This window comes from Podarcis melisellensis, assembly GCF_964234715.1.
Source record: "Podarcis melisellensis genome assembly, chromosome: 2".
Taxonomy (NCBI): Eukaryota; Metazoa; Chordata; class Lepidosauria; order Squamata; family Lacertidae; genus Podarcis; species Podarcis melisellensis.
Window position 1 is genome coordinate 6,136,647 of NC_138529.1, and position 26,752 is coordinate 6,163,398.

Below are 26,752 nucleotides of genomic sequence, written 5' to 3' on the forward strand. Positions count from 1 at the left end.
TGACCCACATTCTGCTTCACAGAGGGAGGAGAATCCCAGCTCCCCAAGCCTTGCGATTGGCCAGAGAAGTCAAGCCCAGCCAGGGATAAAAGGTGACTGTGAGCATCTTGCCTGCTTGCCTGCAGCCCATGTCAACATGAGCAACCTGGCCTTGTACCGTGGCATCTACACTGAGGAGCGCTTCCAGCAGCTTTATGGGACGCCCCCAGAGCCAGAGGGCAGCCTGGCAGGGATGCTGAAGGGCAAGCTGGCCCAGGGGTGCCGCTGCTCCAGGGCTGCAGCCTTGCATTTGCTCCGAAGCAGGCTTCCCATTGCAAGCTGGCTGCCCAAGTACCAGCCTAGGAAGTGGCTCCTGGGGGACGTGGTGGCAGGGCTAACTGTGGGCATTGTGCACATCCCACAAGGTGAGTTTGTGTGTGAGAGAGCGTGTGTAGGGAACGCTGCTGAACTGAACGTCAGTGGTGATCCTGGAAGACATAGCACAGCAGCCAGAGGCTGAAGTGAAGCCTCTTCCTTTTCTGCACAGAAGTTTGTTGCAGAACATACGGCGGTGGTGGGCATTCTTCCCTTCCAGAAGTATCCAAGGAGATGGGGCGGTGGTAGAGATGAGTCGCTTTGGGAGGGGGCAAACCTGGGCACCATCATCCTTTCTCCTTTCTCTATCATCTCCCCTTCCCCATGAAAGTCTCCAAGGATTTCTGATCTTTACTGGTGTGGATCCTCCTCCTCCTCCTTCTCCTCTCAAGTCCTACCTAATTTCTTCTCCTCACCTGCAAGATCTTCAAAGATCCTTCACCCTGGAGGTTCTGCTTGCTGACTTGATGCCCCTGCTCTCTATGCAACTGTTAAGCGTTTCTGTTTCCCAAGCTATCCCTAAACCTTCCAGGGGATTTACTCTCAGTGCCCCTTATGCTTTACTCTCAGTCTCCCTTGTATTTTTGTCTGCTCCCTTGCACACACATCACTGACCTCTTATCCACTTCCTCAAGCCCTCTCCCCGGTTCACATACTTTAAAAAAAATCTGTGACCAGCTTTGCATCTTCCTTGTTTGAACAACAAGTCTTTTGTTTTCTGGCTTTAGTCTGGGATTTCTAAGGCTGCGCAGTCCTGTGCACACTTACCTGGGGAGTGAGCTGGCTCTGAAGTAAACACGCAAGGGTGGGGGGCTGGCAGCCTGTCTTGCTTCAGGAGCTGTTTCTCACTAACCTCTGAGGCTGTGTCTGTGTGGTGGAATGGCAAGGGGGGTGGGAGTCAACTCCTGGATGTCTTTCCGCCCTGGAGGCCCCAGGTTGGACTCATGCCCTGCCTGTCCTTGTTAAGGTGGCGCTTCCCTTTCCTCCAGCGGCAGCCCAGCCGTAAGCAGCTGGGGTTAATGGAGCATGCATCAAGGGGTTTCTGGCCAGGGCTGTTCCTCCGCCAGATTTTGACAGTGGAAAAGAAAGAAGGTAGAAAGAGCATTGGAGGGAATGATTTCAAAAATGTAGATTTGTTGGACAGCCCATTTTCTTGCTGAGAGGTGGCATTTTCAAAATTCTATTCCTTCTAAAAATTAATTCTGAGGGGTGGCTGTGTTTGTGTCAAGACCCTGACAACAAAGTAGTCACGTGACACCTTAAAGACTTGGCAGATTTATTGTACAGTAGTGCAAAGCTTTCGTGGATTGGAGCCCAGCTCATCAGAGGGATGACATGCTGACATGCTTGTCACTCATGCTGCTGACTAGGAAAGTGAATCCTAGTGCATGAACCCTTCTGGACTGAGCAAACGCTATTGAGCATTCATCCCGATTTGTTGGCAAGGGGGTCAGATGATGTTGTGCCATAGCAAGGGTTATCACACACTTTCCAGTTGTTCCTTATTGCAAAAAGTCTGTTCCTTTGGGGGAGTGGGCTTGTTGCACAAAATTTCCTAATCAGCTGTAATTGTGCAGCCTGAGTGGCATTCCCCCCAGAATTCCTAATTTCATAAATGTGCTAGTGGCAGTGTGAGATATGGGATTGTTTCTGGACTGGATTTTTCGGGTGGGATACAATCACATGCTAGCCAATTCGGGTTGCACAAGTTTAGTTGATTGGTGAGAAAATACACTGGAAACAAATCAGAATGGATGCTTATTGTCATCTAATCTCCTGCAGACAAATCAGGATAAAAGCTCAGTAAACAGACCACCTGAAAGGGTGCATTCCCATATCCTTCCTGCAAAGTACTGACAGTCTGGAGGTGCTCTGAGAGAGAGGGTTAAGTTTACATGTTAGTGAGGCAGACACACATCACATGTGCTCCAAGAGAGTTGGACTCTGGGTTCCAACAAAACCCTGAGAGGGCCCCTGACCCTTTCAAGGATAAAGGTAAAGGGACCCCTGACCATTAGGTCCAGTCGTGGCCGACTCTGGGGTTGCGGCGCTCATCTCACTTTATTGGTTGAGGGAGCCGGCGTACAACTTCCGGGTCATGTGGCCACCATGACTAAGCCGCTTCTGGAGAACCAGAGCAGCGCACAGAAACTCCATTTACCTTCCTATTTATCTACTTGCACTTGGACGTGCTTTTGAACTGCTAGGTTGGCAGGAGCAGGGACCGAGCAACAGGAGCTCACCCCATCGTAGGGATTCGAACTGCCGACCTTCTGATCAGCAAGTCCTAGGCTCTGCGCCACCCGTGTCCCCTTTCAAGGATACCATCCCACTAATTCTGGGGTAGATCCTACATTACTTGAATAGCAGCATTACCACTTCCATGGGGCTACTGAGCGGAGGAGCAGGAGCGTATGGCACGATCACTTCCCATTGTCAGTTCTAGTGGCTCTTAGGCACCAGTGACATTGTCAGTCCTTCAGCAGGGGAAGCGGGGCCTACCAGTTACATGCTGTGCTTCCGAAAGTTAGAACTCTTGTCCCAGCCGCTTGTTTACACTTGGCCTCCCAGCCGGTGGGGATTTTGTATAGCTCGTTCTGTTTGTTCTTCCTGCAGGAATGGCCTTTGCTCTGCTCACCTCAGTAGCACCAGTCTATGGGCTCTACACTTCATTCTTCCCTGCCCTGCTGTACATGCTGTTTGGTACGGGGCGCCATGTGTCCACAGGTAAGTGTGCTGCATGGCTGAGTCAGGATGCAGTCGACATAGATGGGCACCTGGGGCACTGCTCTTGGGCTCCATGACTTAACGTCCTCCGGGCAGATCTATTATTATTATTGTAATTTATGAGCCCTGACCCTATGAACTATCCTGAAGTGATTTCACAATACAGTGTGTGTGTGTGTATATATCCATACATTAAAAAGTTAAAGCAATTGCATATATAAAAACAAATTGAAACCTAGTTCAGATAACATTTGAGATAAAGTTCAGATGACATTTGAGATAAAGCCTTGTTGAAAGAGGAAAGGCAGACACAGAAAAGCCAACCAAGATTGCAGTTATATCTGCACCAGTATAATACTACTGATACTAATACTATAAATAATGGATTATATACAATGTTAGTCATACTCAGAGTAGACCCATTCAAATTAATGGACACAGTTAAACTAGGCCCATTCATTCCAATGGGTCTGCTCTGAGTAGAACTTTGCTGAATACAATTAAATGTGCTTCAGATTTAATGAAGTGGCTAAGCCAAATATGGAGAGGAAGAAGGCTAAGGACAGGATAACTTGAGGAAATAATTTCTGCCCTGTCTGATTTCTCTCTCTGTGTATGAAAATGTGCATGTGTGTGCTATAATATATTACACACATAACAAACCCATACATGCTGGTTTCCAAGATCCTGTCACACAATGCAGTGGTTATGCAGATGAAGAGAGGGCCAGCCCTGCTTCTTAACAACTGGGGCTGCCAGGGTGGCATCCCTGAAGGCAACGTTTTACTGTCTCCACTCCGGTATAAGTGAATGGTCACTATTCATTTTTGCAAAGGAAAATAATGTGCTGCCTTTGGAGATCTTGTGGTAGTGAGGACAAAACTTCACCCTTGATTCTTGGACCAGTCCTCTCACACATCAATCCTGTAGAGTAGCTTTCATCAACTTGCCCACCAGATATGCAATTCCTTTTCATCACACATGCACACACTTCCAGGCCACCTGTTATGACAGTAACTGCATAGCTTGTTCATAGTAGTGGCAGTACATTTAAATTGGGCAATTTATAAATATGAATTTATAAATAATGAATTTCAAATGTTCCAGATATACACCCATATTTTTCCGTGTATAAGACATCCCTATGTATAAGATGCCCCTTATTTTGGGGGACTTGGATTTAAGAAAATGGGGGGGGGGGGAATCTATCTGTATATAAGACGCCCCCCAATTTTGGACACTGTTTTTTTTAGGAAAAAAACCCTAGTCTTATACATGGGGGGGGGGGAAATGGTATATTCTGCAACATTTGAAATGTAAGAATGCCCCTCAAGCTGTGTTTGCTCTTAAAGCTCACATACTGGTGCATTGGACTGAAAACTGAGTTTTACTCTACTAGCATGCCACGTGGGGGAGAGTGAGAGATCCTTCCACTGCCATAAAGCGCACTGTGTGGTCTTTGTCATTGTTTGTCAGCCTATTCTGTTCCACCCATCCAAGACCTGTAGGCTGCAAATGGAGATTTTTCAGCTTTCTGAATGTAGAGAGAGATCCAGTGTGTTGTTCAGGCGGAAAGTAGGAATGGGTGGCACTGCTGCTGCCAGGATCATGAATAAATGTCACAATGCCATGTAACTGAGGTCACTATTTTTGGGTGGGATTCCGTTACATACTGGCAGTTATAACTGATTTGGAAGTATTTGTGCAACAAACCCGCTTCCACAAAAGAGCAGGCGATGGGAAATGCGCTGCGATAACACTTGCTTTGATGCAATGGCATCTAACTGCCCCATGAAGAAATCAGAATGAATGCTCACTAAATAGCCAATGTTGTCCAGCTTCCCTGCAAACAAATCAGGATGAATGCTGAATAAACAGGACACCTGGAAGCACCCCCAGTATACTGTTGAGGGGAAAATAGGAATGGGTGGTCCTGAGTGCCATGGTGTCATTCTCGCCCAGGATGGGACATGCAGAGATTTCATTCGTTCCTCTCTTCCTGCTCTCCAAAGGCACCTTTGCTGTGGTCAGTCTGATGACGGGCTCCGTGGTGGAGCGTTTGGTTCCTGAGCCCCTGCAGTCCAATGGCACCATCCCTGCAGAAGCAGCTTTGCTGGAGGCGCAGCGCATTGGTGTGGCGGCCGCTATGGCCTTCCTTGTCGGGCTGCTCATGGTGAGTCAAAGGGAGATGCTGGGGCAAAAGGGCTCCTTTGGGAAGGCCGAGCACATCACAAAGGGGGGGGCTTGAGCCTTGGAACAGTGCTATGGCTGTCGTCCTGGGAGGATTCTTGGGCTGCCCTTGGCTAATAATAAGGGCTGATAAACTAGGGGTTGATGAACATGGAGGCTTCAGTCTTAGCTATAGAACCATAGAATTGTAGAGGTGGAAGGGACCCCGAGGCTCATCCAGTCCAACCCCCTGCAATGCAGGAACTCTTTGCCCAATGTGGGGCTCAAACCCACGATCCTGAGATTAAGAGTCTCCTGCTCTCCTGACTGAGCTATCCCAGCTCTCTTGGCTAATAGCTCTTCTTATATCTCTCCTCCAGCAAGCTCATTTGATCCCCGCCCCACCAAAACCCTTTAAAATCCTTTTTTAAAAACCCAGTATTTGTCTAATCCCTTTGAAGAGCCATCTGTTCTAAAGTCTATCACCACCTCTTGTGGCAATGAATTCCATGCTAATTGTTTATTGTGCTGAGAACAATTTCCTTTTGTCTGTGTTGGGCTCCTGATGGCACCGTGTTATATGGCCTCTGGAAAGCTTACTTGGCAGCTCCTCTGGCTTTTGAGATTTTGGTAGGCCTAGCCCACACATTTTCTGGCGTACTTCCACAATGGTAAGGACTAGAAACTTGCTTTCTTAAAAGAATGAAAGCTGAGGAGACTCGCTTCTGCACCCAGCACCACAATCTGTGTTCTTAACAGTCTGTCTCAGCAGACACACAATTCACGCAGCGACTGCTGCCACCTTCCCCTCTTCCCCAGACAGGGATGTTTACACTTCACCTGGGCTTCCTTTCCACCTACCTCTCGGAGCCTGTCGTCAAGGCCTTTACCTGTGGTGCTGCTTTGCACGTGGTGGTGTCTCAGCTCCAGAGCCTCCTGGGCTTGCCATTACCACGTCCCGCTGGCTGCTTCGCCATCTTCAAGGTATGTGGATCCACATTCAGGGGGTGGGGGTGGGGGTGGGGGTGCAGACATCTCTGCTTATGAAGCCACCAGAAATGTAAATGCAGAAGGAGAACGCCTTTCTCATTCCTAGACACCTGCTCCTGGATGCAGTCCATAAGGTATTTTGTTCCTCTGAGCTAATATGAGTGTCCTTGTTTTCTCCACTGCTTCTCTCTCTCTCACTCCATGGTGCTTTCAGCAGTTTGAGTGGGGCAAAGGGGGCACTGCCCCACCAACCTCAGCCTGGCTTCAGCCAGCCCCTCACTTACCTGCCTTCTTCCAACCAGTCTAGAGTGTGTCACTGGCTGCCAGTTTAGTTCCAGTGCTGCCCTTGCAGAGGGAGGAGAAGACTGGGGACAAAGCTAGAATTAGTTGACTTATGGTTGGCCACTGTGAGGACTAGAGGGACAATTGGTCTCATTAGGCAAGGTGAGGTGAGCAGGCAGCAGAATCCACAGGGCCAGCAGACCCCAATATAGATATTTATTCCCCCCTTTTTCTGATGTAGATCTTCCCTCACCTCTTCTTCCCTGGTGGGGAGACAGACATTGTTTTGTGCTTCACCTCAGGGGCCAAAATATCTTGGGCCAGCCCTGAATTTGACCTACATTCTTATGGCTTTGTCACTGTCTCTGGCTCCACCTGCAGTTGGTCTTCCTGCCACTGGCCCTGCCAATTCCACTGCACACCGGCCACCCCTGGGCAGCTTTGTGGCAGATCTGGTTTGCTGAAACAGGCTGACGATGTGTTTTGATAGCTGCTAGAAGGTTCCAATAAGCATAGCTGCTTCCTCCTCCCAGGCTGCTAAAAGCATTCCAGTCCACCCCTCGGACGGAAGACCTGGCTGCCCTTTGTGAATGCCACGCCAGGTGTCCGTGTTTCTGCATTTCCCCCTAGACACTGGCATCTGTTGTGGAAGCCTTGCCCTTAACCAACACAGCGGAACTGCTCATCTCAGGCTTCTGCTTGGCTGTGTTGGTGCCCATCAAAGAGATCAACAACCGCTACCGGAGTCGGCTGTGGGTCCCCATCCCGGGAGAGATCATCATGGTACGTTTGAAGTCTTCGTCAAGGCTGTCTTTTGTCATACAGACAGCTGGTGACTCCCTGCAAAGGAAAGTCACATTTTAACACTTACAAAGAATGTAAATCCAGCTAATTTGCTCATACTTCCTTTGTCTATCTCTTCTTCCAAGTCTGAGGTCATCAAAAGATTTGGATGGGTGGGTAGAGCAGGGATTGAAGAGTGGTGAAGAATAAAGTGTAGATGAGGCAAGGAAAGGCATGGATGCTGGAGATAGCGGGGGGGGGGGTATAATTGTGGCGAGAGGACGGGAGCTGAGCAGGGCACTGTAGATGAAAGACTAAATTAGATCTGTTATTAAATGCATATTTTATTTCAACATGCACATTTTTAAAAAGAAAATACAAATAGCAGTCAATGGAAGTGGTGATTGATAATTATTCAGATTGTAGCCAGTGAGTTCAAATCTTTCATTCTATTCTGTGGTGCTGAAGAAAAATACTTCTTCATAGTGATTATATGCTTTGGGAGAAAATTTCCATCAGGATCACAGCAGAAGAGGATAGACTTAAACAGGCCTTCCCCACCTGCTGCAATCCATGCTAATTATCCCCACCCCAGCTGTATATATTTGAATTTAAGCAAACAAAACAAAATATGTAGGAAGATGCTCTTTAGCATCCTGTTTAGTTTTGCCCTAATTCTGTGGCCCTTGGAATGACTGTTCAGAATCATTTTTATACTTTTGGTGGTCATTGCCAGTGCATTCAAAACCTTTTTTCACAGCCATGAGGGCTAAAAACTTGGTTTGTAATTGACAGAGGAGATTTTCACAATGCATCATTCTGTCGGACAGTAGTTGTCTTGCAATAAATAAGGAACCACACAGAGTCAAAATGCAGAGTCAAAGATTCACAGTAAAGGCAGAAAAACTTTACTGAGGCAAACAAACAAACTTTATTAAAGCACTGTGCAAGCGAAAGTGAGCAAAGTAAGAGAGAGAGCGCAGCACACTGAGCACAGGTATTTATCTCTCCTGGCTCAGCGTGACCTTTACGTAGTCAAAACAATATTTGCATAAGAAGTGAACCTCATAGAATTTTCCAGAACTTTCCTTCTTCTGCTCTCAAGGACCTTAGTCGCTATGACACATTCTGATATTAAATACAGTACCATGTTACTTCCTTGTGCAACACATTGAGTTACAAAATATGCAAAACCTGGGCCAATGTAGTTCAGTCAAATAGCTAAAAAGGGATTTCAGCATACATGTTCCAAACTGGCCTGACCTTCTGTTTTCTTACCTGTACCAGGATAATAATCCCATGACTAGTCCAGCCCTGCTTGGTATAGAAAATCCCCCCTTGCTAATTCACTCTGACCTTAATTCTTGCAATATTTGGAGACTTTTGACAAATGTGAGATGTCCCTTCACAGTGAAGTATATTTGAAATACATGAGGACACACTTTGTGGAGATTTAATATTTGGAGCACCTAGCGGGACAGCGGCTATAGGAGAATCTCTTAAAGGCAAATGAGGAGGTTGTTTTTAAAAGCCACACAGCTTACAGGCCTTTGGACTGACACTGGGTCTGTCTGTCATTTTTTGGCAGGTACTGCTGGCTACTGGGATCTGTTTTGCTTCCTCCCTAAACACTCACTATAAGGTGCAGGTTGTTGGACACCTCCCAGCAGGGTAAGACCCCCTTTCTCTCTCTCTCTCTCTCTCTCTGTCCTCCCCATTCTCTATGCCAGCTGAGGGTCAAGCCACCGCTGCCCTGTTGGCATGGCAACAGAAGTGCGGCTTCCAAACTCGGCCTGACCCTGGTTGTTGGGGAAGGGCAGGGAATGGTCTCTGTCCCCGGGGCACACAGTGACTCCCATTCCCCCATTCTTTCATGCAGGTTCCCACAGCCCCAGCTCCCAGCCCTGCATCTGCTGCCCCAAGTGCTGGGTGACACGGTGGCCCTCACTTTTGTGGCCTATGCCATCTCGGTGTCATTGGCCATGATCTACGCTGAGAAGCACCACTATGTCATTGACCCCAACCAGGTGTGTGTCCAGCCTGGAGAGCTCAGGGTCCCCTCAGGGTGGGGAGGCAGAACCTGGACACATTCAGTCATGGAGACTCTTCCCTTTGCTTGCGTGGAAACAGAGTGCGGGGTTAGATGGGCCTTTGGGTCTGATCCGGAAGGGGCCTTCTTATGTTCCTGGGACCCTCCAGCTTAAAAATTGTCTTTGTTTGTAGTGGAGACTCAGCTTGAGAGTTCTTCATTTCTTGCTTGAGGCCAGGGATAATGAGCCCCTGGTCTTCCAGATGTTGCTGAACTACAGCACCTATCGTCCCTGACCATTGACTGTGCTGATAGGAGTAGGAGTCCCAACAACATTTGGGGAGTCACTGGTTCCCCATCCCTGCTCTGGATACACCTGCCCACCCCTTGCTTCAGGTTCAGCTGGCTAAAACCCTGCTCTTACTTTGTCTTCCTCTGCTCTCCTACAGGAACTGCTGGCTCATGGCCTCTCAAACCTGGTCTCCTCCCTGTTCACCTGTTTCCCCAGTTCAGCCACGCTGGCTACAACCAACATCTTGGAAAGTGCTGGTGGACGCACACAGGTATAAGGCTGTTGTTTCAGGAGTGCTTTGGAGAGAGGTGGAGAACCTGTGCTCCTCTGGATGTTGTCTGGACTCCAGCTCCCATCATCTCTGACCATTGGCCATGCTGGTTAGGCGGACGGAAGTTCACCAACATCTAGAGGGTCACAGGCTCCCCATCCTTGGGCTACAAATGGCCTTTCTTACCACCATGCCACTACATTTACATTTGTTGCGTGGAAATGGCAGGGAGCAAAGGGCTGGTTGCTCTAGAAAGAAAAGTGGAAAGCAAGACTGTTTCCAGCAACAGTGGGAAGGAGAGGGTTATCCCAGTTGCTGGTTCCAAAAGCATTGTCAGCCACAGTGGTCCATTGGGATGAAAGCACCCAACTTTTTTTCCTGATAGGTTTCCTTTGCCTTTTATAACTACACAGCAAGCAGATATGGATTTGCCTGCTGTTAAATGAGACCAGAATAAATAATAATAACATACGCGCCAACATTTCTCTGATGAAAATAGGGACATCCTATTCAATGAGGAGGAGGAGGAGGAGGAGGAGGAAGAAGATAACTACTTTATTAATTATACCCCACCAATCTGACTGGGCAACTTCCAACATATATAAAAACATAATAAAATATTAAACATTTTTTTAAAAAAACTTCCTTATATAGAGCTGCCCTCAGATGTCTTCTAAAAGTTTTATAGTTTCTTATCTCCTGGGCTTGGGGACTGCATAACTCCATACCCTCCAACATTTCTCCGATGAAAACAGGGACATCCTAAGGAAAAGCAGAACATTCTGGGATCAAATCAGAAGCCAGGACGGCTTCTGCAAATCCAAGACTGTCCCTGGAAAATAGGGACACTTGGAGGGTCTGTAATAATTAACAAATGTATTTTGTGAGCTGGAGGTTTAAACTAGGATAAAGTGTGCATAAAAATGCATACATTAGTGAAAATGGTGTATGAAATGCAATATATAAGGGGAAATTATGTTGCAAAATTGTGTGTATTAGGCAAAATTGCATACAAAATCATGTATATCAGAAGAAATTGCATGAAAATTTTGGTGAATTTTCATGAAGACTTAAAAAAAAAATGCAAACAGATGTGGAAATGTAGAGAACTGAACTTAAATGGGGAATTCCTATTCATTATACTCATGTATCCAAGGCTCACCTGGGTAGCTGGAGGTCCACTCTTTAGAGTGCTCATCATTATGGGGAATACAGGTGTTTATTTGGTACCACTGGTGTTTTCTACTTTACTGGCGTTGTGCTATACTAAGGCAGAACAATGTCCCTTGGTTGCCAGTGGACTTTAATGCAACTAACCAGCCTTCCTTGCCCACAGCTCTCTGGCCTCTTCACCAGCGCTGTTGTCCTGGTGGTCTTGCTATGGATTGGACCTCTCTTCTACTACTTACCGAAGGTGAGCTAGTTGATACTATGTGTCGGGGGGAGAATAGGGGTTTATTCAAAGGGTAGCTCGTTATGCTCAGCCAATCCTGATACAAAATTAAATCATGTGCTCTAGGCATCATTGATATATCTTGGTACCATATTTTACACAAATTTTGGGTCATTTACTTGCTGTTAGTACAAAGGCTTGACTCACATGCCATATATTATAAGCACATCTCCCGTCAAAGAATCCTGGGAACTGTATTTAAAGGGTGCTAGGAATTGTAGTTCTGTGAGAGGTAAACTACATTTCCCAGCTGTATTGTTTTGTTTGGTGTTCAGAGGAGACATGCTTTAAACGTACGGTGTGTGCAGTCATACACTCTCGCTACACATTTTGTTTCCATGCCAGCTGTTCAGCCTGGAATTTACCTCCTTAGTTTTTATAGAGAATCTGGTGGCTATAAGTCATTGTTGCCAACCCATTTCTTCCCACTGATCTCTGCAAAATGGTAATGTGCACTTGCAGCACCAGCCTGCCCAATGTGGACTAACAGCATGCTGTGGAAGCTGTTCAACGCTATTTGGCCTGTACAGTGGACATTTGGGTTGCAAACGTGATCTGTGCAGGACGCACGTTTGAAATCTGCAGCATTTGCAACCCGCAGCGCCACGTCTGCACACATGGGGGTTGCGATTCAGTGCTTCTGCGCATGTACAATGCGTGATTTAGCGCTTCTGTTCATGCACGGCCGCCGAACAGTAACCCATTCTGGTACTTCAGGGTCTCGGTGTGGCTGTACCCTGAAAAAACGCGACCTGAAGTGTCTGTAACCCGAGGTATGACTGTAATGAGAAGCTTCTTGCCGCAGCTTCTGTCTCCTGTTCAGTGTGGCTGCTCCTTAATTGTTTTATCAGTTCCTGGTGAGCTAAAACTATCAATTCTTGGTGAGCTAGCACTATTTCACAACAAAAACATAAGAAAGGAAACATAAGATAGGTAACTGGTAATTAAAGCTCCCCCCCCCCCAGCGAAGGGAACAGGAATTAGGGCTTTATTTTTTAAACAGTCAAATGTTATGTAAATGTCATTAATTAAATTATTATATATACCGTATTTTTCGCCCCAAATGGCACACCGGCCCATAGGGTGCACCTAGTTTTTTTGGGGGAAATACATTTTAAAAAATTATTTTCCCCCACCGAGCTTCCCCCGACCCCAGCCCCCAGAACAGGCTGCTTTCCGCAAGCCGTGGGAAGCACGAAACCTGGGGAGCGCTGAGCTGGGTGCAGGAGAGTTTCTGGGTGCAGGCAGCTGTCCACAAGAGGTGGGAGAGCTGCACGACTTCGTGCAGCTCTCCCACGGCTAGCGGATAGCTTCCTGAAGCCTGGAGAGCGAGAGGGGTCAATGTGCACCGACCCCTCTCGCTCTCCAGGCTTCAGCGAAAGCCTGCATTCGCTCCATAGGACGCACACACATTTCCCCTTCATTTTTGGAGGGGAAAAAGTGCGTCCTATAGGGCGAAAAATACGGTACTGAAGGACCAATTAAGGAGGTCAGCAGTGCTGCATCCCTGCTGAACAGCAAGCAGGCCCAGGGTAGGAGGAGAAAGCTTCTAATGAAAGTTGTAACGGGGCTTTACTGAACTGAATTTTAATTCTGTTTTGAACTGATCACAGAAAAACAGTGCCTCAGTGGTGTTCAAGAGCCGTGGTATGGAAGTGGGACAGTATGTTAAAGAGGCCCCTCATTTCACACTTCTTTTCTCTCTCATGTCTAGGCTGTCCTGGCCTGCATCAATGTCACCAGCCTTCGGCAGATGTTTCTGCAGTTCCAGGACCTGCCCGAGCTGTGGAGGATCAGCCCCATTGACTTCGTAAGCCATGACAGCATCTGAGAATGGACCAGTTTTTAATCTAGCAGTTGGAAATTAAGAACTGAATATGTTCCTCCCCTATCAAAAATGTTTACATTGCTACCAGGCTTTTGCAATTGGAGTGGCTAGGTCCACAGTTCTCAGTAATGGCCTATAGTAGGGATGAAGAATCTTTCTTTCTCCTCCACCCATATTTTGTTGAACTACAACTCCCATCATCCCTAACCATTGGTCATACAGACTGGGGCTGATGGGAGTTGAAGTCCAGCAACATCTGGAGGGCCACAGGTTAGTCACCCCTGTCATATTGGCAGAGCCTGTGGCCCCCATCATGCCAAACAGCCATGGCACTGGGGAGCTTAATCTGAAGGCCATACCAGCCTGTCCGTTACCTCTCACAGTGAACTGGTGTGAAACTGCCATGTGAAAGGGTCCAGTCCTTAGCCATTGTAGCTCCAGTTTTCTGAGAGGTCCTCCTGGCCTACTGTAATAGTTCCTTGCATTAGGCCAGTTTCCACCCGGACTTCACCAAGCCTGCCAGTGAAGGACTGAACAGCATGATGTTCCACGCTAAGTGTCAAAGCTGGTAGACAAAGCTGAGCAGTGCTGGTTGCGCCTCAGATCTGTATCCTCAGGTGCTCAGCTGCTCTCCTCTCAGGATTCCTTGTGATTCTATCCCACCCTTTCTCATCCATTGCAGACGTTGTGGGTCGTCACGTGGCTTTCTGTGGTCGTGCTCAACGTGGACCTTGGCTTGGCAGTGGGGGTTGTGTTCTCCATGATGACTGTTGTTTGCCGCACACAGAGGTATTTGCTTGCCTGTCCCCTTCCTCTGCTTTCTCCTCTTGTCAAATGTTAGATCAGGCCCAGCTGCTAGGATTAGGTCCCCTAGTTGGGAATGTGGGAGGAGCCTGCAAGGCTATAAGATTAGGGGGAGGAGCTTCTTTCTGTTGAGGGCTGCATTGTTAGTGGTGGGCAGATTTCATACCATTCCTACCCCCTCACTTGCTACCCCATCTCTCCCTCTCCACACCTCTCTGCTGGGGGCCACATGGAATTAAATATGGGGAAGGGCTATGCCTCAGTGATAGGGCATCTTCTTTGCATGCAAAAGGTCCCAGATTCAGTCCTCAGCATCTTCAGGTAGGACAGGGAAATACTTCCTATCTGACACCCTGGAGAGCTTCTGCAAGCCATTGTAGGCCAGGATGAGGAGCCTGCGATCTGCCAGATGTTGCTGAACTACAACTCCCATCATCCCTTGCCATCTGCAGCTGATAGGAACTGCAGTTCATCCACATCTGAAATGCCTGAGATTCCTCACCCATAGTGTAGACCCTACTGAGCCAGTGTTGCCCCTCCCAGAAACTGGAGCAGTACTAGTGCGGAGGGGAAACTGCAATTTGGGCTTCTGCCACGTGGCCTGAGGCTCCTCACATTACCCTGGTGGTGCATGAATGAGCCGTGTCATAGCAGCTCCCATGCAGCAAAGGTCCCACGAGAAGGAGCCTGTGCTGGGGGCTGAGAGGGAGCCTATGGTTCTCTACAACCTTCCACCTCCAACCATGCTTGCTATATGTTGGGGGAGCTGTGTCCAGATAATTGCCCATTTGCCCTTCATGTCGCTTTGTCATTCTTACAGGGCTGAGTGCTCAGTTCTGGGCAGGGCAGGGGACACAGAGATCTACAAGCCTGTCAAGCACAACAGCAAGGTAAGAGTCGTGAGGATCAAGAGGGAGCAAACAAACATAGGAACACACGCCACGTGCATGTCTGAAGCTGCAGCCCCAAAGCACCCACTGCAGGGAGCATGAATCTCAGGATTGAGATTGGTGGGGCGACTCCAGTGCCCAAGGGTGCCCAGTCCACACTAGTTGAACACACACATGCTAATCTCTTGATAGGCTATTTATAGCACACGTGGGGCACCTGTGTCTCTCCAGAACTACAACTCCTCTCATCCCTGACCATAGGCCATGCTGGCTTGGGGTGAAGGGAGCTGAAGTCCAGTAATATCAGAAGGCTTCCCACCCAGGCTTTTGAAGGATCAGAACCTGCAGGTGGGTGTGAAGTGAGGACTCATCCCACTGCTTCCCCCCTGGAAAACCTGATTACTGTTTAATCAAAACAAACATCACTCATTTATTCCGCGGACTGAATTCAGCAGTAAACAGCAGATTTTCCCGGGGTAAGTGATGGGACAAATGAAAGCTCCGGACAAGAGGGAAATCTCTTGGACCCATGGTTTCTAGGCACAGGACAAGCAGAAGTGCGTGCGAGTTCTGAGTTTTCAGTGTTCTAGAATGAAAATTAGCCACACTGCAGAAGATGGCAATTATCCCAGGAGGATGCGGAAGGTAGCAAATGTAGCAGATGTTCCTAGGAGAGGGAACAAGCCTCACTGTACTCAAGGGGGTCTGCCTTTGAGGTGAGATGTGTAAGGATGTGGTGGCAACTTAGGCTGTCATTCAAACCCCACTACCTGTGCATAAGCCCCATTGAATTCAGTAGGACTTACCCGTATTTTTTGCACCATAACACTCACTTTTTTTCCTCCTAAAAAGTAAGGGGAAATGTCTGTGCGTGTTATGGAGGGAATGCCTACGGGTGGCATGCCTACGGATTTTCCTCCTCTAAAAACTACGTGCGTGTTATGGTCGGGTGCGTGCTATAGAGCGAAAAATGCGGTACTTCTAAGTAGGCGGGGTTAGGTCTGTGGTTTAATAAGGATCAGAAATATTTATTACAACCATTTGTGCCCCCCTTTTCACCCTTTTCAGGGAACAAATCCTTCCTAGGATTAAACAATATTAAAATACATTTTTAAAACACACTATGAACATTATCAACATACAAAAAGCCACCAGGATCCTTCCCACAACTAGTCTCCAAATGAATGGCCCTGTGGCAAGGTAGTCCTGCTGTAGCAGCCCCTGGTGTCTTCTTTGCCAGGGTCCCTCTTTCTACTGGGATCCTTCCCAGAGTTTGTGGTTGATCACTCTGGTAGGGGGTGGGGGTCACTGGAGCAGGCAAAGAGGCCCCAAAATTCAGCACACACACACCCCTGCCTCTTGCCTTCCATTCTACATCATTCCTGGTGAGAGGGGCATGACTTGGGCAGAGACCATGGAGGCTCCATGCCCTAATTTCACCTCTGCTGTTGCTTGTCTGAATGGAGGTGTGCCTATCCATGTGGGTGTATAAATCTCTGTTTGCCTTACATTGCCTTTGTCCACAAAGGAAGGCAGCCCTTGGGCTGAAAGAGGTTCATCACCTCTGCTTCAGCCAAAAATTTGAAAGATGATGGGGTTCGTATATTCATTTTAGGATGGGGTTAATTTTATTAACTTGGCCACCCTAGCCAGGCACAATGATGCATCTGTACCCCATTTATCCACCCATCCCTGCTTCTTAGTGCTTTGAGATCCCAGGTGTGAAGATTATAAGCTACCAGGCTCCCATCTACTATGGGAACCGCAGCTTCTTCCGCGACACTCTGAGCCAACTTGTGGGACTCAACCAAGACGGGGAGCAGCACGAGGACCAAGCTCCAGGCATCGAGCTCAAGATGGACATCAGCACTGTGGTAATGTGGCAACACAGGGTGGGAGGGGGGCAGAAAAGATGGAGGGAAGTAGAGTGGAAAATTGGGAGTGGAATTCAGAATTAGCCAAGAATTAGTGCCTAAGCTTGCTTGCATTTTTCCTCTTCCTTTTGTGTGGAGACTGGTCAACTGTGAGCCTGAAGGCAGGGACATCTTCTCACTGATATTCATAAGCCACTCTGGGAACGCTTTCTCAGCTGAAGAGCAGGATAAAAATATTAGTCATAAATAACAGAATCAAGTTAACACAATTCTTGCTAGTCAGAGTGGGAGCCAATGGAGTTGGCCTCCATCCGTCTTGGGAGATAATGGAGGAGTGTGCCTTTGGGGGAGAACTCAGACTGTTGTAAGGCTGCAGCGCCTGCTGTGGCTGTAGAGACTGATACAGGATAAACATGTTTTGTTGAAGCTGGGGCAGATGAAGGCGTCCATTGATGCACCATGGAGTTTCTTCTCTCTGCGCTTCTCTCAGCGGTCATTCCTCCTCTGGCCACTGCTATATCTCCATGACCTGTCTCCAGGCACTGTGGTCATCTGCAAGGGGCACCCACAGGATGGGGCTGATGTTACCAGCCTTCATGCCACGTTTGCAGACATCTTTGTAACCCAGAGTTGGCCGCCAACAGGCCTAGTGCCTGAAGCCAGCTCCCTGTAGAGCACATCCTTGGAAGACAATTCTGTACTAGATACAGACCATTTGATTCAGTAGAAGCAAAGAACTAAGCAAGTCCTATTGAGCCACGGACCAAACTAGGTTTTGCTCTAAAGCAGAGGTTTTAAAATAAATATGAATTAAATGAACAAACCCAAGGCTGGAGATGTTTTCACTTTGTCTGGAGTTTAAATTCTTCTCACCTAAGTGGAGATTAACTGTTGTTTTTCTTCCTAGGAGAGCAATGTCTCTGTCCTAGACAAAAAGCCTGGCTCAGGTAAGCAAAGGGCAATTGCCTTCCAGTTCCTGGTAAATCTTGCTTAGTCAACATGCATTTTGAACTCTGCAAAGTGGAAAGCTGCTTAACTGCCCCTTTCCTGTATTCTGCTGAGGATACTGAATGAGTGTGTGTGTGTAAGAGACTTGCCAGGAGTGTTTTTTCCTATGGAAGGAGAAGAGTTCCATTCACTTCTGGTTCTCAGAATAAGTTAATGGGTTCAGAATTCATTAGTGCGCTCTGTGTGTGTGTGTCTTGCACCTGGCTCTGGATAGTGGATCTTGGCGTTCTTGTAAAAATCAAATTACTTCTTGTAAGCCTTCAATCTTCCCACCTTTGAGCAAAATGCTGGGTGTTGTGTTTAGCTACACTAGACTGGTGTGACAGGAGTTGATAGGCAGGTTCTCTTCTGTGAACATAGAAAGATGCTTTACACTGAGTAAAGCATCATACTGCCCCATCATACTGGCCCATCTGACTCAGTATTGTCAACACTGACTGTCAGCTGCTCTCCAAGGCATCAGATAGTAGTTTCTTTTCAGCCCGATCTGGAGATGCCAGAGGACTGGACATGTTGGGCTGGGTTGAAGAAAACAGTTGTGATCGTGCAGCTGCAACAGTTTCCCTTATGGAAAATGAGATTTATGTCTCCCCTGTGAAAACTGGTTGGAGATGGGATTGCTTCTGAGCATGTGCAGAGCTGCACATGGCAAATTGTCATTGATGCTGCTGGGCTCTGCCTGTTGGATTCATTGCAGATTGTGGTCTGTCTACTTTGCTCTTCCAGGTGTGTCAGTACAGGCTGTCATTCTTGACTGCAGTGGAGTGTCCTTTGTGGACGCAGCTGGAGCCCATCTACTTATTCAGGTACAAAAGGACACATATGTATGAGTACAAGTAATGAGGTGGCGCACTTGCCATCAGAAAGTCTGGGTGCTGAGACAATCTGGAAGCCAAGCTCCCAGTCTAGATTGCCTGCCTTGTTTTATTTATTTCACCTGTGTTCTGCTCTTCCTCCAAAGAGCTCAGGGCTTAACCTGACTGAATGTTAAATGCACTTTTTGCATTTAATGTGCAGGGTGTTTGATTGTTTTAAATGCAAACAGCATCCACCCAGGTAGTGGAGCTGTTATAATGCTAAAGAGGGAGCAACATAACCTTTCTGGCAATCCCTCCTAGTTGCATTAGGAGGAAATTGTTCCATTAGTGCCAAGTCCAGTTTGACTCTTAGAGTAAGTTTCATCTGGCTGCCATGTGACCTCCCACTTAGGAAATCTTTAGAAAATTCAGTAAATGGAATGCTGCCGCCTGAGCATAGGCATAGTCAGGATTTATGTTAGAACAAAGATATCTGTAATGCAATTGATCAATTAGTTAAGTATTTATTTATTTACTTGATCAGCTGCACCCCCTGCACCCACTAAGCTACGTCCATGTGCCTCAAGCAAAGGGCAAGGTGGTGCCCCACCTCTGTCCTCATTCCTTGTACAGGAATCAACCAGGCTGATAGTTCAAACTTACTGCAACATTGATGATGGAATAATATCCTCTACTCTGTCCAAGGGTAACAGGCTAGCTTAGGCAGCACAAGGTAGCAAAAAGGCACATACAGCTCTGTCAACCAACATGTTGCCACTACTCTTTGCCTGTCAGCATTTGCTGCCTAAGGCAGCTGCCTTGCTCTGCCTAATAGTAGGGCTGGCTCTGATCTGATCAATTTGTCAGCCAATGTTGTTGGGACTACAATTCTCGGTCTTGTTTAAGTTAGATCTTTAAACTTGCAGGTAGGTGAACAAACTGTGAGCAGCGGTGTCCCTAAGGATCTCTATTGAGTCCAGTTATTATTTATGTAACTTACCAATGAACAATTTGGAGTCAAGATTTTCCATAATGGAATCAAAAACAGTGACACAGACATGATAGATCCCAAAATGGATTACAGAGATAGTTCCCCAGCTCCCGCAGTTGTGCAAATATCAGTAGCAAATTAGAAGATCACAGCATAGCACCAGGGACCTAGCTATAATCACCGAGGCAGCTTGTGGTTAAAAGGCAATGTTTGCAATTCTCTACTAATGGCTTCCTGTGCCTTGCAGGTGTGTGTAGAATGCCAAAAGGCAGGCATGCAGATACATTTGGCTTCCTGTAATGGTAAGTGAAATTAAAGGTGCCACCAGACCTCTTTATTCCCCCACTGATTTCCCGTTGTTTTTAAAGTGAAGTTGCACGTATATAAAGAATTTGTGCTATGTTGTGTTCTGACGTATCTTTATATTGCATGGTTGTTATAATATAGAAAGATTAAAATCAATATATTTAAAAGGCAGCTTGTCCCAATGCACACGTTAGCCAGAAGCAAGCCTGGGCTTGCCACCAGCTGTACACTCAAGCAGGGAGCGGCCGATTGCAACCCCTGGAAAGTATTCTGAGATGTGCATCTGGTGTGCTTTCTGTTTTCTGTATGAGTCCTTCCGCTGCCTCTTTCTCGATCAGCCACTTCAGCCTGCATGACTGAGGGCCAAACCAGAGGAGGCAACAGAGATTTGCGATTGGGTCTCCTGTTTTCGTTCCTCTACATTTTTGTAAACAGCAGCAATGGGGGTACCCAATTCACATCAAAAACATAGCATGGTGGTAGCACTCCCTATGGGAGCAAATGACATGCGGGGGGGGGTGTTGTTGGGGGGGAAGTGCAGGTGAAATGGCCATTCCTGGTGCTGTAATTCTGCTCTGAATAGCTATGGGAAGGGACGAGCTTTCACAGAAATATAAAGAAATGGGAAATCCATCCACAGCTCTGTCATCCTCCTGACATAGGCCACATCCATAGCATGCATTTACAGCCCATTGCTTCCCTCAAGGAATTTTGTGCCCTGTGGTTTACCCTTCAGAGCTGCAAGTCATAGAAATGTAGAATTGTAGAGCTGGAAGGGACCTGGGGATCATCTAGTCCCACCCTCTGCAATGTAGGGATATGCAGCTGTCCCATACGGGGATCAAACCTGCAACCTTGACATTATCAGCACCTCACTCTGACCAACTGAGTTGTCCGTTCCTAGCACCACAACAAATCAGCATTGCCAGAATAATTTAGGGGAAGCCACAGTTTAAAGGTTTGGTGTGGATGTGGCCACAGTTAGGCCCCAAGACCCAAAGATCAGAAGTGCATGCTCCCCTCTTGACTTGCCACTGAATATGTGAACTGACTCAGTTGAGGAAGCCTTGCATACAAAATGAGAGGTAAATCCTGTTTGCAGTGGTTTTGAGGGGTGGTGTCTTCCTCACACATGCAGGTCACCCCTCGAGGAACATGCGCCTGTAGAATCAGACCTCACCCATATCCATTTATTTCCTCCTTTCCATTTAGCCGGTGTTCTACAGACCTTGAGGTCCTGTGGCCTTCTCCATCATCTTTCCCCACAGCAGATTTTTGTCACTGTTCACGATGCGGTTTCCAACCTTCAACAGACTATGGTAAGAGGCTGAGGGTGCAGACAGACAATAGGTGAGCCTTTGCTCTTGCTGGTTGCAGTCCTGGCCCCTCTGGAACCAGCTTTGCAGCCCTGGGGAGGAGAGGGCCTTACTCGGGAAATAGCTCCGTTTTCCCCAACAGCAAGTGTGGCTGTACCCATTGAGACTGAAAGTATAAACTCTTATTGTTGAAATATTCCCAAGTGAAAAAGCTTTTTCTTAATGTCCAGCCTAGCCTTCTCTCTGGCATGGCCATTTTCTACGGGCAGGGATATTATTTTTCTATGTGGGAGCATTCCATCAAATGAACCCCCACCTAAATGGACTAATCCAGACACAGATTTACCACTGGGCCTTCCGCTGCGGGCTTCAATGGAGGTTTACTGTGGAATCAGTGCTGTCCACATATGCAAGTTTCCCACACTATCCACATGGCCTTTCCATCATCAATACCTGTACTGTTTTCAAATATTTAATCTGGATTTTTCTCTGACTGCAGGAAATTTGTTAAGTAACAATAACCCATTATAAATCTACAGGCACCACTGGTGTGGAAGCCCATCAATGAATTCCCTGCAATAAAAATGTGTGCAGGGTGATGATGGGGTGGGGAATCTCTATTGCCATACACCTGCGGCTATTTGCTCCTCACCTGAGCACAACCTACCCACTTTCTTTCCAGTGGCCAAAATGATATTTGTATGCCTATTTTCAACCATTTTCATGAAGGCATGTTGGAATTTCAACAACCCAGTTTACAGCAGCTATTCTCAAGATCCCCCCAAAAGATCTCCTGGTGTGGGAGATTACCTGGGAGTCTGTATTATCAGGCATTTAAAAATTACTGTTTCAAACTGAGAGGTCTTAGGTAAGACCTCTTTATTAGAGTATCAGTATAGCTAAAATGTCACTCTTGTGCAACGCATGGGTAATAATTTTTTAAAACCCACCAAAATGGAAATGGGGCCCAGCCACCTCATCCCCCAAACACAAACCTCCATTGTGAAACCAGGAATACTTGCTTGTATTTTTTACCTTTTTTTTTTTACATACACATGCGAAGAATCTGAAAAGGTAGTGAAGCATTGGGGGGGGGGCAGAACCAGCAGTGCAGAAACATTTCTTCAGTGAGTGCCCATGCATGTGGGCAGGAAGCAATGGAACACTTACGAAAAGTAGAAGAAAAAGTACGGAAGTGTGGCAACCACAAAATGAAAAAACAACCCACATCTCAGCCACGCACTTAGTAGATATTGCACCAATCCAGATGCATACCCTTTTCAGGGGAAAGTGGCTTTGGCTGGTTGACAGCTTGCTTTTCATTTTGCAAGCTATTTGTTACGAGGTACCTCTTGTAGCAGCATTTAAAAAAATGAGAGTTCTTTCTGGTCCCCATGCAATCCCACATATGGGCTCTGTGTCGTGTGGAGCTGGAGCCTTCTGTAACAGGAGCAGCCAAGAGGAGTCCTCCAGCTGTTGCTGGACTACATAATTCCTGACAGTGGGACATTCTGGTAGGGGATGATAGGAGCTGTGGTCCACATCAGGACAGCACACTGGCTATCCCCATTCTACAGAAATAGCAAGGGAGCTGGTGGTCTTTCTTCCATTCCCAAGGAGCATACACTGAGAAGTGTGGGTGCCTTCCCATTCCATTCTCTTTCAATCCATGCATTGCAGGAGGGATAAGAACAGCCTCTATAAAGTCTGCTGCTCACTGCTTCACAATACCATTAATACAGCATGTTTAAGCATGTTGACATACATTATCCCAATCCTTTCTTCAGCCATCATGCACCTATATTGCAGATAGGGGCTAAGGCAGAGAGACTAGTGAGCAAGGATGCCTGGGAGAGTCCTGTTACACAGTATACAGCTTCATGCAGAATTCTTTCTTTTTTCTTTCCCTGCTCAGGAAAGTATGGAGCTGAAGGACCCAACCATCTGGGTGTAACTGCCTCTGTATCAAATCAATCCATGCGTACCAGGACAAGGACTAGCTGAGATCACAGAAATGCTAGAGGCAGCTGGCTGCCTTGGAAACCAACAAGGAGGGCTGTCCTATCAGGAATGGACAGAGAGACAGAAGAGAAAGGAGGCAGCAGGACAAGACAGAAGCTCTTTCTCTTGCCAAGACCTCTTTGGCCAGTTGTGGTCTGTATTCATCTACCCCCACACTAAAGGAGGGTTTGATTTGCACTCAATCCTATTCGATCTCCATCTCTTCTGGGCCCTTGTCAGAAAGTTTCGATACACCAACAACCAGAGATAATTTTTTTTGTTGAAAAAACCAACACAAAAAACCTTTATTCCCTTCCCCAAATCGTTTCCTTTATACAGGAAAAAAAACGTTTGCGGTAATCACAGGTAAAGTCATTGCCAACAGGAAAGGGACAGTAAGCTCGTAAGATGAAAGGAAAGCAGCAGCCACAAAACAGCAGGTGGCATCCAGCTATGTTTTACTCAAGAGTACACCCATGGAAATTAATGGACCTAACTTCATCATGTTCTTTAACTTCAGTGAGTCTGCTCTGAGCAAAAGTTAGTGGACTTCTACTCAATGTGAGTGAAAGGGCTGTGCAGCCTGGAATGAGAGGTCTCATTATAGCTGCAGCAGCCCCCACGGCTGGATGCAAAAAGGACAGGAGGATTGGGAGGTTGGAAGATATTATTTCATGCAAAGGCTAACACACACACCCCGCTGCTGCCACCGCCACCACCGAAGAACTTGCTTGCCAAATCTACAGCTAGCCACCCTAAAGACTGATAAACTGCCTTTCCCTCCTCATGTGGTTGGGCAGTAAGGCAACACTGCAGGGCTGTTGGGAGAAAGTCAGAAATGGGGATGATGTTCACCTCCTGGGCAGCTTCCCTCACTGAGGAGGGTTTCTGCTTTTAGTTTTAATTCTCCTTCACATCAGTATAGTTGACTCTTCAGCCTAGTATCACTATCTGAATTCATACCGTGTGTACCAAACTAAGCATTTGCTTGTTTAGGCTGAATTAGGAACAGGCTGTAAGCTTTCCAGTAATAGTTCCAAATCAATATGTCAACATTTTGAAAATAACTCTTGCTGTATCTGAGAGTGTTGTGGGGTGGGGGAATGTGTAGGGGTTGAATCACTCCCTCATTAAATAAATAAATAAATAAAGTGGCATGACAGCAGGAGAGAGGACCCATCTTATTTACATGTCAAAATGTATGCTAAAACTAAAGAGGCTTCACCTGCCCTGCTTTACATAGGGAGAGCAGTGAAACATTCAATGCCTTATCTTTTAGCATGTGATTCTGCTGAATGGATAAACAGAGATGAGAGACTTGCTTCTGAGTCAACAATTGTGCTGTAAGTCCCACTACGCAACAGGGCTTACTTCACCTTTGAATGGGACTTCAGTAGCCTCTGTTACAGCCAACTGACCAATCTAGTAAATGCTTTATTTGAGACCCAGTTCTATACCAATCTTTTTGAAACTGTGATCTAGCAACATAATGCATCACCCTGAACAAGAAGCAACCCTATAAAAAGGAATAGAGTTAGGCTGGAGGGGGAAGGTAGGTAGAAGGAAAAAACTACAGTAAGCATCAATTCTTTACCTACTGAGCCCACTGCTTATCTGATGGCTGTGGCAGAAAAGCACAAGAACACTCTCAGGAAAGCAACATGTTCCCCCTTCTGAAGAAGAGCCATTTGCTCTGGGTCTATTGACATGACCAGAGGGAACCTTTAGGTCATGGAGAGAGAGAGAAAGAAAGAGAGAAAGAGGGAGAGAGAGGGAGAGAGAGTTTGGAGGAAGGGGGCGCTATGGTAGTACAACAAATATATTTGAACTTCACAGCTAAAGGGCAGTGATCATCAGTCCTACTCCAACCACATTGACTCTTGCAATGTCTGTATCTGTCCCCTCAGCATCACTCTCCCTGCTGCAGAAATGCTTCAGTGCCTAGAGCTGATTGGCTAGTGCTATGATTGCCTCTCCGTCTCAATACCTCTGCAGTCAGTTGCAGATAAGCACTTCGCAGCCAGGCTACCAGGAAGGAGTGCACATCATATGGGGAAAGGGGGTGGGGAAAGCGTGCCATATAACAGAGTGGTCTTAATGGCTGCTGCTTACTTGCTGTAGGACCAATCCCATGCATTGGAACTAAATATGCAGGAGAAACTAAACCCAGCCCTGCTTCATAAGCATTTCACACCCCCAAAAACAAGCAGCAGCTGTAGGAAGATCAGTAATACCGATTATGCAGTTGGGACCAAGAAGGCAAAAGGAAGCAGGGTCCAGGGATATGGGGGGAAAGACTTGTCAAATGGATTTTGTTTGAAATAAAAACATTGCAGTCTGTTGTACACAAGTCTGCCTTCTTCAGCATATAAAAATCCTGCCACATTAGAAAATCAGCTCCCAGCTCCCACCCCACTGTCTATGAACACAGGCCACTTCTTCTGCAGGAGTGGACAAACCTGAACTTGTCTGGAGTTTTGAGTGTGCTGTTTTATGGCCCCTGCTGTCCTCCTTTTCTCTTGCTTTGCAGCAATTTATACCTCAACGCTTCCCCCTGGTGGCTGCTTTCCATCACTGTAGTCTTTGGCACTTCAAAATGTCCCAGGATGGCACCAGCTTGAAGGATGCGTGAGGGAAAGGAATTGGGAAGGAGGGAGCACAGATGTAAAGACTTGGCACAAAAAGTTGTGGCACTGGATAAAGTATTGTGTCTGTGTGTGGCGAGATGCAGGGGGAAGCCCAGAAAAAATTGTGGTTGCTTCCAGCTAGGAAAGAAAGTAAGTTAACTTCCAGCGTTCTCAAGTATCACATCCCATCCAAGATTCTCCAGTTCAGAGACGTAACAGGGCAAAACAAACACAGGAACAGGTCACATCCCCCGGACCACCAAGGCTCAGAATCAAGCAATAGCACAGTCTCTCCATCCTGCTAGAAAAGACATTTTTTTCTTTTTTAAAAAAGTGGTCATGGCTGCCCATTTCCCAAACTGCTCTTTAAGCCTGAGGCTGCTGAGGCCACCCTGAGTTCTGGGGGGTTGGCTAGCTGACAGACAAGGCCATTTGCCTGGGGCTCTGGCCAATTGCCAGAGCAGGCTGCCTGAGATTGGTAAACCCAATTGCCTGAGGACAAAGCCAGTTGTCAGGGGTGAAGCTAAACTCATTAGCACCAGAGACTAGTTGCCGGTCATGCATTTGAAACGGTTCTTGAAGTAAAAGAAGCTCTGTTTGGTGGTCAGGCTGTTGTCACTTGAGTTGGGATAGCGGAATTTGGCATACTGCTTCTCACTGTCTGTCTTTAGCCATGGCAGCTTAAGCTTTGAGGCGTGGTCCACCACCACATCGGAACAGGAACCGACATGCAGAATACCCAGGCCATCAATGAAGAATTCTGCAGAGAGAGAGAGGAGGATTAGCATGGTCTTCTGGATTTTAGCCAGGAAGCCCTCATGCGTCCAAAAAACCAGCTTAGTCCAGATATGGTCACTGGTCCTAAATTATGCTCCAAGCACCCACTGCACTCACAAGGAGTCCCGAGCACATCACTTGACTTGTACACTGCATATAGTTTTCCCCCGCTGCCTTGTACAA

At 47.0% G+C, this 26,752-nt stretch overlaps 2 protein-coding genes across 4 annotated transcripts in view; one reads left to right on the forward strand and one right to left on the reverse strand.

The window, feature by feature from the left end:
• LOC309364039 (solute carrier family 26 member 10-like) lies at nucleotides 1-25,515 on the forward strand. Of its 3 annotated transcripts, none has more exons than XM_081900742.1 (18): nucleotides 1-404; nucleotides 2,971-3,081; nucleotides 5,094-5,254; nucleotides 6,070-6,234; nucleotides 7,153-7,305; nucleotides 8,894-8,976; nucleotides 9,185-9,332; nucleotides 9,784-9,897; nucleotides 11,234-11,311; nucleotides 13,065-13,160; nucleotides 13,861-13,967; nucleotides 14,803-14,872; nucleotides 16,576-16,746; nucleotides 17,654-17,693; nucleotides 18,481-18,560; nucleotides 19,790-19,844; nucleotides 21,061-21,167; nucleotides 23,080-25,515. In XM_081900742.1, exons 1-18 carry the CDS (start codon nucleotides 137-139, stop codon nucleotides 23,116-23,118), a joined length of 2,046 nt encoding a protein of 681 aa, XP_081756868.1. In that variant the 5' UTR covers nucleotides 1-136; the 3' UTR covers nucleotides 23,119-25,515. The 3 variants fall into 3 exon arrangements, with proteins under 3 accessions (XP_081756868.1, XP_081756869.1, XP_081756870.1); XM_081900743.1 differs by lacking the exon at nucleotides 1-404 and adding an exon at nucleotides 1,250-1,446; XM_081900744.1 differs by lacking the exon at nucleotides 1-404 and adding an exon at nucleotides 1,251-1,481.
• Nucleotides 23,434-26,752, reverse strand: part of B4GALNT1 (beta-1,4-N-acetyl-galactosaminyltransferase 1) — a 44,545-nt gene continuing 41,226 nt past the window's right edge. Inside the window, exon 12 of the mRNA XM_081900786.1 lies at nucleotides 23,434-26,552. Within this exon, the coding sequence (XP_081756912.1) occupies nucleotides 26,338-26,552 (215 nt within the window). The 3' untranslated portion in view covers nucleotides 23,434-26,337. The remainder of the gene's footprint in view (nucleotides 26,553-26,752) is intronic.

Excerpts from the sequence above, each read along its gene's own strand:
- LOC309364039 (XM_081900742.1), top strand. The coding sequence starts at position 137 with ATGAGCAACCTGGCCTTGTACCGTGGCATCTACACTGAGGAGCGCTTC. Across the intron at positions 13,161-13,860 it reads GGATCAGCCCCATTGACTTC|ACGTTGTGGGTCGTCACGTG; the intron begins GTAAGCCATGAC and ends CATCCATTGCAG. Across the intron at positions 14,873-16,575 it reads CTGTCAAGCACAACAGCAAG|TGCTTTGAGATCCCAGGTGT; the intron begins GTAAGAGTCGTG and ends CCTGCTTCTTAG.